The 12,964-nt window shown below is 45.6% G+C and overlaps 1 protein-coding gene across 3 annotated transcripts in view; it reads right to left on the bottom strand.

Annotated features, from left to right (window-relative positions):
- The window catches only part of Wdfy4 (WDFY family member 4), a 232,315-nt gene that overhangs the window by 65,860 nt on the left and 153,491 nt on the right, over window positions 1-12,964 (bottom strand). For all 3 annotated transcript variants that reach the window (XM_052190142.1, XM_052190140.1, XM_052190141.1), the window contains exons 43-44: window positions 12,591-12,772; window positions 2,321-2,469 (exon numbers count right to left, since the gene is read on the bottom strand). In XM_052190142.1, coding sequence (XP_052046102.1) covers window positions 2,321-2,469; window positions 12,591-12,772 — 331 coding nt within the window. The remainder of the gene's footprint in view (window positions 1-2,320; window positions 2,470-12,590; window positions 12,773-12,964) is intronic.

The following is a 12,964-nucleotide window of genomic DNA, read 5'->3' on the forward strand; positions in this document are numbered from 1 at the left end:
CCCCTTGAGCAGGTGAGAAAGTGCTGCTAACACCTTGATTCATCCTATTAGCCCATAAGGCTGCATAAGTATAAAATTCTGTGATCCTTTTAGGTTACCTAATTCCTGACAGCCCTAACAAACTAATACAGCCACTAAACATTCCACAGAGGAGAGAGCTCAGTATAACTAAGAGCCAAGCTTCCCCGGGCCTTCTTCACCTCTGCAGTACCTGCCCAAGTCCAGTCACCTATGGGGTGTTTAGTGTTCTTGGACTTGATTGGAGATATTTTTATGGTGCCGCAGCAAGACTCTTCCAAGGTCTAATGCTCAGCTGTGCTCAACTCGATGGCTTTTAGAGAAGCATTTCAGGGTTATCCCAGCTTTATTTTTAACAGGCTTATTTATGTGTCTTCTTTAGTCTCCATAGTCAAAGTACCGCCTAACTGCCATTGATCTGACAGGATCTGGGAGCCTGGCTGGGATTGCTGCTTCTCTAGTAGTGCCAGCAATTTTCCAGGCCTTAGAGAAGGCTGGTGGGGCAGTCGGTGACTGTCTGATAAACAAACACTTCCTTGGGGTGACTAAAAATACCCAGGCAACTCTCTGGAGAAATCCCAAGGCAGTCAGTCGTTTCCACTCTACCTGAGTTTTAGAAACTACATTTCCAGACAAGGGAAATCACTCTTGCCATGACAAGTCAAGATTCCAACCACTGGGCTTCTATTACAAGTGCAGGGAGAGACGACTTGATGATTAAAACAAAGTGTACCTGATCAATAGCATCTTATCTAAGGCCAGCTTAGTCCAAGCCCAAGTGAAGCTAGAAGTGACGGGTTGTGCATCTCATTACATGGGCATGCTGGGTAATAGAAAGAGCAGAGGGCTTTCATCAGCATGGAAAGGCCAGCCTGCGGACCCACTGTCCGTATTGATCAGTATCAATAAAACATGAGTGAGAAGATGGAATGAGTGTGCCAAGTATTAATTACGTTCCTCTAGCTTTGGAAAATCATCAAAGACTTGTAGCAATGGGAGAGGTTTTGGTATGAATAAAAGATGGAAATAAGCAAGAGAGGACGTCAGTAAGTATAATAAAGCAAATTTCAACCGTAATCTAAACAGGGTGGGCTGGCATACACCCTTGCACATACCCTTTAACTCTGGCTTCCTGAAATCATGATAACTGGGAGTTAAAACTGTTACTATTGAGAGGTCAAGACCGAATTCTTTGCCATGAAAACAAGGCTTTCAAAGTATATAATCCCCAGTGACTAGTAGAATCAGCCTGAGCTAGGAGCTGGCAAAATATCAGATCCCACCAGACCTACCGAATTAGAAACTGGAGAAAGGGCAGAGCCCAGAAGTCTGTGTGCTAATGATTCTTCTGGGTGACTCTGGAGTAAGCCACTTTGAAAGTCACTAGACTAAGAAGTTGCTCTATCACCATAGGAACCATGGCAGACCACAGTGAAAAACTCTCCATCCATCAAGAGCAAAGACCATGAGAAAACACCTAACTTGACAACCACCAAACGCTATTAGTCTGACTTCAGGTGGCTGTCTTTCATGAGCACAGAGTGGAGTACTTTGTGGCGTACTAGTCAGTAGGAGCTGGCTGAACCTCAAAAGAGCAAACCGTCTGTCACTACAGAGGGGACCTTAAGATTTTCTGCTAATGATGCCTGCTGCTAGTTGTGGTAAAGATGGAAGACTTTACTTCCTCATTTGGTTGCTTTGCATTGTTTTTCTTGAGATAGGATTCTCACTTGTAGCTCTTGCTGGTCTCACACTTGGCATCTCCCTGCCTCAGCCTCCTGAGTGTTGGGATAACTCATGGGCCACCCTACCTGAATAATGCCTGGGAAAGTCCTGCCTAAATCTCAGCCCTTACTAGATCTTAGCCACATCATCGGGCAGCTATCCCTTACAACACCAAGCCAGGCTGTCTCCCAACTGTGGTAGCAGCAGTGCCCAGGTATCATGTATGTTTTGTTCTAGAATAATAGTGTGCTCCATCCTCTTCTCCAAGAAGCCTGACTGTGTAGCCCCTGTGACTCGAAGGCAGTAGCCACTGTCTTATACAGAACAATGGGCAGTCAGTTAGTTGTTGGATACATAGCCTGATGTGATTGAAGTCTGTTATTCAAATAACCTAAGCGGAGGTCCCCAAGTGCTACGATGGCTGCCATGCTGTTACCCAGCCCATAGGCTGGCTTTGGAGAGTCATCTGTTTTATTCCCTGGCTCTAAGGGCTATGATAAACAGGAGGAAGAGGAAGATAGGGAACCAGAAGTAGGCAGGGCTTGGAGGAATCTGCTGGGGGAAGTGGAGAACTCACTTGGATAAGCAGTGGTTGGTACAGTAGACATCGCCTGTAGGAGACAGAGTAAAGTTCTCACAGATGTAGAAGTGCTGCTGGCCGAAGAGCAGGATCCCCTCTGAGACCAGGTGGCCCTGCACAATCACCATGGGGAGCTTCTGGGACACCTGGAGGGAAAGAGGGTCCCAGAGTCAGACTGCATGCCTGGGAAACATGCCCATGATTTTTATGAAGACCTCCCAGGACATTTGGAGGTCTCAGTGGTAGTGGCTTGCAAGAATGGCAGGCTATACTGTCTCAACGACGCCATGTGGCATATATCCATCATCCCATGTAGCTTTTAATCTACACATGGGCACAGCCACCCTAATCAATCCATCTGGGTGTCATTTAAAATTTATATACTTCTTATTGTTGAGATTATAATTACACCATTTCTCCTTTCCCTTTCATCGCTCCAAATCCTTTGGCATATCCCTCCTTATTCCTTTTCAAATTCAAGGCCTCTATTGCTATTAAATATTGTTATACACACACACACACATACACACATACATACATACATACATACATACATACATACATATTTTTAAATACAACCTGTTCAGTCTGTGTAATGATACTTATAAGTATATTTTCAGGGCTGATCCTTTGGAATTAAATGACCAATTGGTGTGCTCCAACAGGAGAGCATTTCTCCTGCTCTCAGCATTCCTTAGTTGCCTGGAGTTCTTTCTGTAGGACTATGCCTCCTTTTCTTTCCCCTATCTGCATTAGCACTGTCTATTGTTCTTGTCCTTGTTGGATAATGTTTAGGTCATCATGCTGGTGAACTTTCTAGGAGTATCTTCTGACCATTCATAGAGACACATATCACAACAAATTCCCTGATTCTCTGGTTCTTAAAATCTCTCTGCCCTTCTTCTGCAGCGTCTCCTGAGCCTTATGCTGGGTTGTGTTTTGTAGATGTACCACTTGGGACTCACTGCTGTGGTTCCTAAGCATGTCAAAGTCCTTTCTCTTACATTAAGCTCCATAACAAACAAAGCATTCTCCAGTTCATAATGGGACGACTTTTACTGGGGACAAGCATTTGTCCAGGGACCATCTGGTACTAGCCAATGAGTAGCTGAGCCAGGAACAGAACACAGGTACGTTCAGAACACATGCAAGCTTGGCACTGCTGTCTCTGTAAAGCCAAGGCAAGCATGGGTACCAGATATCCATTGCCCATGTAGACGCTTGCTCCTGGACCTCAGGTCATGCTCCTTCACTGACAGAGAGCACCTGAGGCAAGATCATATCCCTTCCCAGTGACAACTTGCTCCCAGCCACAGCCCAGCATGGATTCCTGAGGCTAGAGCTCCTTTGCCTCAATTCTGAGCCCCTACTCCGTGTGATCAGCTTTGCATTACAATCATACCAGGGCAGCTCTGCCTTCCCTGCTAAATCCCTTCTAAGAGCGTATCCACATGGAGACCCTAGCTAGCTTTCCAGGGATTCTGACCTGTGACAAAGACTTAGATGCCAGGATGAATGGATAAATAATGAAAGAAACCCAAAGGAACCAAGAATAAGGCCGATGTCCAAATTATCTCCAAGTATTTCCATCCTTAAAAATGCAAAACTGAAAGGCAGGGGTGGTACACAGTTATAAAGCCAGCAATAAAGAGTAAATGGGCAGGGGTGGCTGGGAGAGACTGACCAAAAGTCTGAATGTGGCACACACCTGTAAATGCCAGTACTAAAATCTGAGGGAAGGTATGTGTGTAAGTGTGTGTGGTGTGAGTGTGTGTGTGTGTGTGTGTGTGTGTGTGTGTGTGTGTGTGTGAGAGAGAGAGAGAGAGAGAGAGAGAGAGAGAGAGAGATGTGGGTATGTGTATGTGTGTGGTATATGTGTATGTATGTATGTGAGTGTATGGGAATGTGATGTGATGTGTGTTTGGAGTGTGTGTGGTGTGTGTGTGTGTGTGTGAGTGTATGGTGTGGTTGTATGTGAGTATGTGTATGTGTGTATGGTATATGTGTGTATGTGTGTGTGAGTACGTGTGTATGTGATGTGATGTGTGTATGTGTATGTGTGTGTGTGTAAGGTGGGGAGTGATCTAAAGGCTGAATGCGGTATGTGTCTGTAATCCCCAGTACTTGGGAAGCTGAACCAGGAGGATCAATTACAAGGCTTGTTTGAAGCCAGCCTGGACCACAAATCTCATCTCAAAAACTAGATAAGTAAGTAGAAGTTTCACCATGGTCACCAGCACTGTGATTTGAATGTGGTTCATTCCATCAAAGCCCATGCTGAGGCTCAGTTCCTGCAAATACAGCCTGAGCTGGTGAGGCCTTTGGAAAAGGCAGTTAGGGCTTTACCATAGATCCAATCCGTTTGATATTCAGTGGACTCAATACTTAGGCTTCGTAGAATTCAGTGGTTTGGTGGACTCAGTGGTTCTGCCTGGTGGATTCAGTGGTTTTTTTTTTTAACTCAATGGATAGACTTGGTGGGTTCAGTGGTTTGTTGGACTCAGTGGTTTAGCTTGGTGAGTTCAGTGGTTTGTTGAACTCAGTGGTTCAGCTTGGTGGGTTCAGTGGTTTGTTGGACTCAGTGGTTCATCTTCGTGGGTTCAGTGGTTTGGTGGACTCAGTGGTTCAGCTTGGTGGATTCAGTGCTTTGGTGGACTCAGTGCTTCAGCTCGGTGGATTCAGTGATTTGGTGGACTCCGTGGTTTGGTTTGGTGGATTCGGTGCACTGTGGTTTTGAGATGTTTCACCTTACAGTATGAGTTTACAAAGACTAGAGGGGAACCAGGCTAGGAGACAAAGAAGGTCTGGCTGCCTCACAAAGGCTTTCTGAATGCAAGCCTGGCTTTCTTTACACTTTTCTTTTGTTATATAAGCACCGTATTTCACAGTTACCTTGCTCCGGCTAGTCTGCAGCCCACCACAGAGGCCCTTCCTTATGGCCTCCTGTAGACTTGTCTGATTTTCACTACAGTTGCAGGCTATTTTCCCATGCAGCTTATTTGACCAGTCTTTTATAGATTCAATTGCTTTCAAATGTTTGGCATATGCAGTGCTGCCAAACTCATTCTGCACATGTTGAATTGACAGGGGCAGAGAAGGAATAAAGTTCTAGGAACCAGACAGTGGGCTCAGGGTGAGGGGCTTTAAATTCCCATAGCTATCGTCGATTGCTCCCTTGAAAAGCAGCACTAAATTTCTGCCTTGCCACCATTGTTAGGAGGTTGCAACAACTTGAATCCAGTTTAACTATATTTCCCAAGGACTTGAAGTTTATTGCCCACTATGAGGTAAGAGGGTGTAGAGGAGGAGCTCTTTGGAGCCCCTAGTATATATGGTATATTTATATTTATAGTATATAGTATACTAGTATATAAAGAATCAGGATAAAGCCTCTAAGAGTGGGTGCTTTCCATAAAAGCATATCAGAATAAAGATACACATTTACACACACTCCCTGTATCTTGTTACATGATGCCCTATGTCACCCTGAGTCTCTGCCATCTAGAAGATAATCACCACATATGGGCCCTTAGCCATCCAGACTCATAAACCCAAAGAAATCTCTTTCCTTTATAAAGCAAAGAGCTTCCAGTCCTTTAGTACAGTATCACAATGCAGACTGATGACAGAGAGCTATGCCAGGCTGCTGAAACTTTTTCTCTTGCATCTTTTACAGATAAAATTGGTGAGGTCCCATCCCTAAGTACCTAAGGTGATAGATACATGAAGCCCCAGCGCCGGCCCTGGCATAGGCACCCCTAGAACATCTCCCCTCCCCTCAGTACCATCCCCATTAAAACCTCCACAGTCCCTGCAGTGGGGCTTTGGCACACACGCCACAATCTGATCTGATGCTTCCCTTTGGGGCGGCTTAAGTAACAACCAGAATAAACCAAACCACAAGAAAAAAAATGTCTAAAGAGAGCTGGGTTAATAGCTTAAAAATTGATTCTGCTGGAAAAGAAATGGCATTTTAAAAACTAGAAAATGAGCCCAAGTGAACTATTACCTGCTCTTCCATTTAAATTAGCCCTGAGAGGGCTCTGTCCGCGTTTACTCATGACCAAGAAACCCCTCATGCCTTGACGCTATCGATCACTTCAGACAAGGGGAACTTTTGCTTCTCCAGGAGAACTTTTTAAAGACCTGCTAGATGATGTATGGCCATTCCCAGTGGGTGGATAACTAAGAAAGTAAATATACCTCCATCTGCGGACAGTGACCAACAGGTTGTCTGGAAAGCCAGAGAGGCTGGAGACAAAACATGACGGGCAACAACAACCAGAGCCCCTGGGTGTCAGCTCATGAGAGCACACGGTCCCAGAGCAAGGTCTCAGTGGTGTGTCTAGGAAGGGCAAGGTCAACCGCACATCTTTGGAAGCCGACAGTGGCATAATTAGTCTGTGATCTTGTGTAGCACTAAAGTCTGTAGGTGGAAAGGCTGAGGCCCAGAGGGGTCGGTAGAAGTAGCCATCATTTGGAGAGGCCCACATCTATTCTCTCTCGTCTGTTTGTGAGCAGGTGAACAATGTAACTCTTTCCTGTGCCCTAGTACATGCTCTTAGGACTGGCAAACAGCTCAGTACAATCATCCCTTGGTATCCTTGGGGATGCTTCTAGAACTTTTGTCCACTGTTACCAAATTTCCCAGATACTCGAGTCCCTTCTATCTCTCCTGTTGCTTTAAATCATCTTTAGATGGTTTATAATACTTAACATCATGCCAACACTGTCTACACTGCTGTACTGTATTGTCTAGGGAAGAATGGACAGATTGGAGTCTTCAAAATCTCAGTTCAGACACAATGCTTTAAAAATAATTTTTTGCTCCCCAGGTGGTAGAATATACCTCCTAGTATCCTGATAGCCTCTGAGGGTATGAGGGTTTGATTATATACTTGATTTTCAAAAATATTGCTAAGAAAATCTAAATTAAAACTATCAAGAAGGGACAGGCTACCAAAATCATAACTGGCTTCATTCCCACGGAAAGTCACTACTTTTTCTAAGCGGCCCACACTTATCTCAAGCTTCAGTCACACTAGAATGAGTGCAAAGATTCCTAAAGCAATGTGAAGGTTCCGCTTGTTTGAGTGCATCAATGTGACAGTAAGTCAAAGAAGCACAGTGCTGGGTCTCTTTACAAACTCTCTCTGAGACAAGGAGCAGGGGCGCCCCCTGCCTGCCTGCCTGGCTGTGCCACTTCCACACAAGCAGAGAAGCCAAGCCTCCCTCCTTTCCCTGCAGGCTCCTGGGACCAGGTGGAAAGATAGCGACTTTCACACTGTTTGCCTGCTCCAGTGTAATGTGAAACACACCACAAATCCCAAAGGCAGTTCCAGTCACAGTGCCCACCCCCGCAGTCACCGAGGATGTGCTCCTTAGCCCTTCCCTGACAGTGTGTCTAGCCAGGGTCTCTGAGTGCTATAAACGTGGACTTGAGGATCTGCTGAGATCTGAAATACTACAGAGGCTCCGTGTTAAGGGCTTGGTTGCCAGTTGGCTGATGGGATAATTGACAGGGGACTGGATCATGAGGGACCTAGATTAATTACTCAATGTATTAATCCACAGATGGACTTGCCACTTCGTGCCTTACAGAGCGTGGGCCCTAGCTGGAGAAAGTGGGCCACTTTGGGCCTTTCCTTTGCCTGGACGCTCACTTTCTCTCGCTGCTTCCTGGTCACCAGTGAGCCACCAATCCCTGCCGCATGTTTCAGCCACCATGATATTCCCCCTTAACTCAAACCTAAAGCAAGAGAGTCGAAACCTCTAGGAAATATAAACCTAAATAAATTTTATTTTTTTAAGTTGTTTTCCTCAAGTGTTTTGTCACAGAGACAAAAAGCTAACTAATAGGTATTTCCTGGAAATGGCAGAACATGTAAGAGTCATCAAGGCTGTTGCAGGAACCTCATAGTCCTGGGCTGCTTTCCTAAAAGTTTCGGTTTAGCGGGTGCAGAGTTGGGGCTTAGAAGCAGCATTCTGAGAACACACCTGGAAGATGCTGGTGTGGATGATATGAAGAACACTTGTTAAGAAGGCGAGTCAAGGACACCAGCTAGGCAGAGGGAAAAGCTGCTTCATCTGATTTAAGCATATTGCTTGGAATACGCCTGACTGTTCGTTCCTTTATTCATTCACTCTTACACAGCAGTATTCACAAGTGCCCCACCCACTGGAGACACAGGAGGGATGGAATCAGCCTTCCAGAGGTTTATGGTCTAGCTGAGGCCTCTGTAAAGCTAAGATGGGAACAGACAGGCTTTGGAAAATACAGTGAAGAGTGTCTCACATAGGCTGCATGGGAGAGACTAAGTCACAAAGAGGTGACCCCAAGGCTGGATTAGGGTTACCATACATACATACATACATACATACATACATACATACATAGTTAAATATGTGTGTGAAAGAAGCACTTCTGAATAATTAGAAAAAGGGCCAGCCTTGCACATGCAAGTGTGTGCATATATGTATGCATGCATGTATATGAGCTTATGCATGTACAGAAATGAGGAAGGCAATTTATAGGTCAACTCAAGGGTCACTTTGTGTAAAAAGTATGTTACAGAGGGCCTCAGAAGGCATTAATCAGGCATGACGTGGGCAGCTGTGCTTTTTATCAAGTTCTAGTGATTCACTTTAAGAGGCAGTCAGAAACAACAACGTAAATGTCCTTGTTAACCTCCTGCAAGCAGCTTTAGTTAAAAAAATACCTGGAAAGAGCTCGAGAGAGATGCTGTCCAGAGCAAAAACTTCTCCCTTTGATCTGGCTGCCATAGTCAAGGTCACATTTGACATTTAGTTTGTATGCAAAAATAAAATTCAGTTGTTTAATTTGTCACGTAATCAAAGATAATAACAAACAACAGAAAGAATCTAACACTGGAATGGAGTTCTAAGTCTGGATGGATGCAGAAGCTTCATGGAAGGGTCTGAGATACCATCCCCAGAATGTAGTGACTGACGGGCCCACAATTAACATGCATTAAATCCACCACACAAATGGCAAATGGAGCTGTTTGCAGGGAAATATGCTGTAGTTCTGGGAATCATTAATCAATGGTGCAAAGGCAGCGCTGAGTAACGGAATAATTACCTTCCCAGGTATTGCTGGAGGCAGCGAGGGCTCAGTTGATCACACAAGGAAATGAATTCTGCTGAAGCCATCCTGGAGTCCCAGGGCTGTGACTTCCCTGGGTCCTAGATAGATCCTGCAACTCCAAAGGTCTCAGCAGAGAGAGACCACCAGGTTCACTAGAGGGAAGCCATGACCTGGGGTCTCTAGGAATAAGAATTAAGGGTATTGAGGCAGCAGGGGGAAGGGAGAATGAGACGCAGGTGCAAGGATTGCTACATTGCTATGTCTTGTCCTATTTGGAAAATGTGGGAGGTCTGGTATCTTGCAAAGACATGGGTAAACTTTATATTTGTTGGAGTGTATTCATATTTTGAAGTCCCCACACCCACACATCCTACCTCAAACTCTAGTTCCATGTTTGACAAAATGGTAGACCAAGCAACATCACAGAGGACAAGGGGTAAGACCATGAAAGAGCGTAAATAAGGTAACATACACACGTGATCAGGCATGACAGTCTAGAGATAAAGTCGGAATATGCAGAGCACAAGGCCATGGTGTGTAGTGAGAAGGTTCATTTCCCATAACATAACAAACCCCAGTTATGTTAGGAGATATGTTTCTGTTTGAACCCAAGGTGTGGGGACATGGGACTACTTCATATTGTCCCCAGCATCTGACTATGATTTCTCTCGTGCTCTGGCAGGGGATGATTCTGCCAGCTGAAGATGGTTTTCATTTGGAATTCTGAGGACTCTTCACAGGGTATATAAATGCCAGAACCCTGAGTGAGGCAGATGGAGCAGCTCCTCCCATTGCTGCTTGCTGGGTTGCTGGTTTCTGGTTAGAGGTATCCTGACAACAAAGACAAGACTGGCCCCAAGGAACTCAATGCCCCTAATCAGCAGGAAGTAGTCTGACAAGATCAACACCCTCTTTTCTCTCTAACCTTCTTTCTTTCCCACCTGGAGGGTTGGAAGGGTGGAATAAGGTTTGGGAGAGCGGTAGATTTAAAAGAAATCAAAGTAGCCAAAAGTCCAGTTACAAGGGTTGACTAGGGATAAGACTCTGGTAGACCAGAGATGAGATCATTATAGATCAAAGCTAAGGCCACAACAGACCAGGAATTATATCCTGGAGACCAGTCATGCGACCTATGCAGGAGGCATCAAGCACAACCTATGAAACGAAGCCAAGCAACACTTGCAAAGCACCAGTGCTCAGCCTGGGTGAGACTCATCTTGTACAGAAGTCTGCTTCCAGTTCCAGGTTGCTGATAGCGGATTTCCTTCTCCCTGACCCAGCCTCTCCCTGCAGTTACAGGATCACAAGCACTACGTGGAAGCTGGCAGTTTTAGCTTCCTCACGTCTTTCTACCCCTGCTGGGATTCAAGCTCATTTTAGGGACTCCTGCTGGGCACTGTGACAGCGCCCTGCTGTGTGACAGGGAAGCCAAGGCAGACTGAAGCTTAAGTAAAACCCCAGGGAAGATGAATCCCTGCTGCTTGTCTTGCCTCTATAAGGGAAAGGCAGTCACATATACACAGTCCAGATCCGAGTCCACCAGAATGAGGCCCCAAGAAGGCTGTCACTGGATGGTACGTGAGCCTGAGAAAGCCATACAATGGCAAAGACAAGACTCTCAGACACAGGGAATGTGTCAAGGATTTCTGTTGGCTGCAAGAGGTTTGAACTGGGATTCTTCTGGGCTAGGCCTATAAACCTCAGAGCTTACTCACAGTTGTGCCCGGGAAAGGCTGACCGTGTCCCCCCCCTTCCCCCCCCCCCTCCGGCACTACCACACCCTTTTGGTCTTGGAAGAATAAGGACATTTGGACATCTATAGAGTTTTCCCAAAAGCTGAACATAGGCATCTGGTGAGAAGTGGGCACAGGGAACGCTCAGTGTAGCAGGTTGTAACTCAAAGACATCCTCTGAGATCCTGGTCTGGTACCCCACATAGACTACATGGCTGCTCTGCAGGGACCTGACTTCTGGGGAGCTTCCTGGATCATCTGGTGAGGCCAAGGGGAGTCTGATTGCAGCAGCAGAAGAGTCCAGCAGAGATTCACAACAGAAGAGAAGACAAAGGTTGGGTAAGGCAGAAGCAGAGAGATTCACCAGTAAGAAAGGTTTGAGTCAAGCTGCTTGCTGCCTGGGAAGATGGGGAGAGGGGACCACAGGATGAGGGATGTGCGAATTTCCCAAGAAGCTGAGCATGACTCAGCTGACAGTCATCAACCTTCCCTTCACCCGTGGACCAAGGTCTGCCAGCATCTGAATGAGCCTGGAAAGGAATAGATTCCCAGAGCCTCCAGAAGGCTCCCCAGCCACTGGCAGCATCCCTATACCCTGATGCTCTACCTGAACCAGAAGAGCCCTGCAGTGCTGGGTTCCCCCAGGAAGTTAATGCACATTGTTTCAAGTCACTAAGTTCATGTCCATATGTTAGCAATGGAAAACTAACACGGATCATTGCAGGGCTGGGCATCTTTCATATTTGTTTATTTTTATTGGTTTAATTTATTTACTTGTTTATTCATTTATGTAATTTCACTTTATGTTTGTCTTGAACTCTAGAACTCCGGACCTAAATAAGTTTTTGTCTTTATAAGTAACCTTTCTTAATTATTTTGTTGTAGCAATCTAAAGATAATACACATTCCTATACCCATGCTGGGACATCCAAACACCACCTACTAGGACCCCAAATTTTGTGCCCACCAGCTCTGGCCTGTCTCCAAGGCTTGCACATACTTCCTCTCCATACAACCCTTTGGAAGATGCATGACACTACACACAACTCAACCCATCCACTCCTCGGTGGGTGATGGCCAGGGAGCATACTGGTGGGCATGTCAAGACATAGTGTCCCTCCAGGTGCAGGGATACTTTTCAGGGTGGCCAGATTTTGATGGGAGGCTCAGGAACTGCTACAAGGTCAGGTGAAATATTTTGAAGACATTTTATATAACAGATTATTAGCTTGAGTCTCATCTTGTAGATGCGTTGACATAGGGCATATAGGAGATCATGGAAATTAGGAGCCTGTCCCCTCTGCTCATTCTGTATGTAGTTGGCAGGTGTGAACATTATTGAAGATTCCCTATATGAGCAATGTCCTAGTTCTGTGCCATCTGACAATCTTAATGGATGACTGAGACTCTATAGCATGTTTGTTACCTTTTCTCCATCAAGAAGCTCTTGTAAAATGACTTGTCTTTCCTGGCATAATTCCAAGAAGTCTTCTGAGTGCAGGCTCTCATGCAAAGCGGGAAAGAAGGTCAATTGTGTGCAATCCACTCCCACCTCATCCGGCCTGCTCTCAGCTTCCTCTGTTGTCAGCTCATCTGCAGTCCTGAAAACTAGACACATTGTCTTGGCGTGAGCCACATGATGTCACAACAGGAAACACACAACATGAGCCTTTGTCACTGAGAGGAACTGTGAGACTCTGGTGTAGAGGTGGTCAGTGTGCCCTTCCATGGTTCTGAGAAGGAACATCACCGCCTGACCTGTGTTTTAACTCACATACCTGCAAGCTGGTCCAACTGTGT

The sequence above is a fragment of the Apodemus sylvaticus genome, chromosome 8 (genome assembly GCF_947179515.1).
Source record: "Apodemus sylvaticus chromosome 8, mApoSyl1.1, whole genome shotgun sequence".
NCBI classification, from domain to species: domain Eukaryota; kingdom Metazoa; phylum Chordata; class Mammalia; order Rodentia; family Muridae; genus Apodemus; species Apodemus sylvaticus.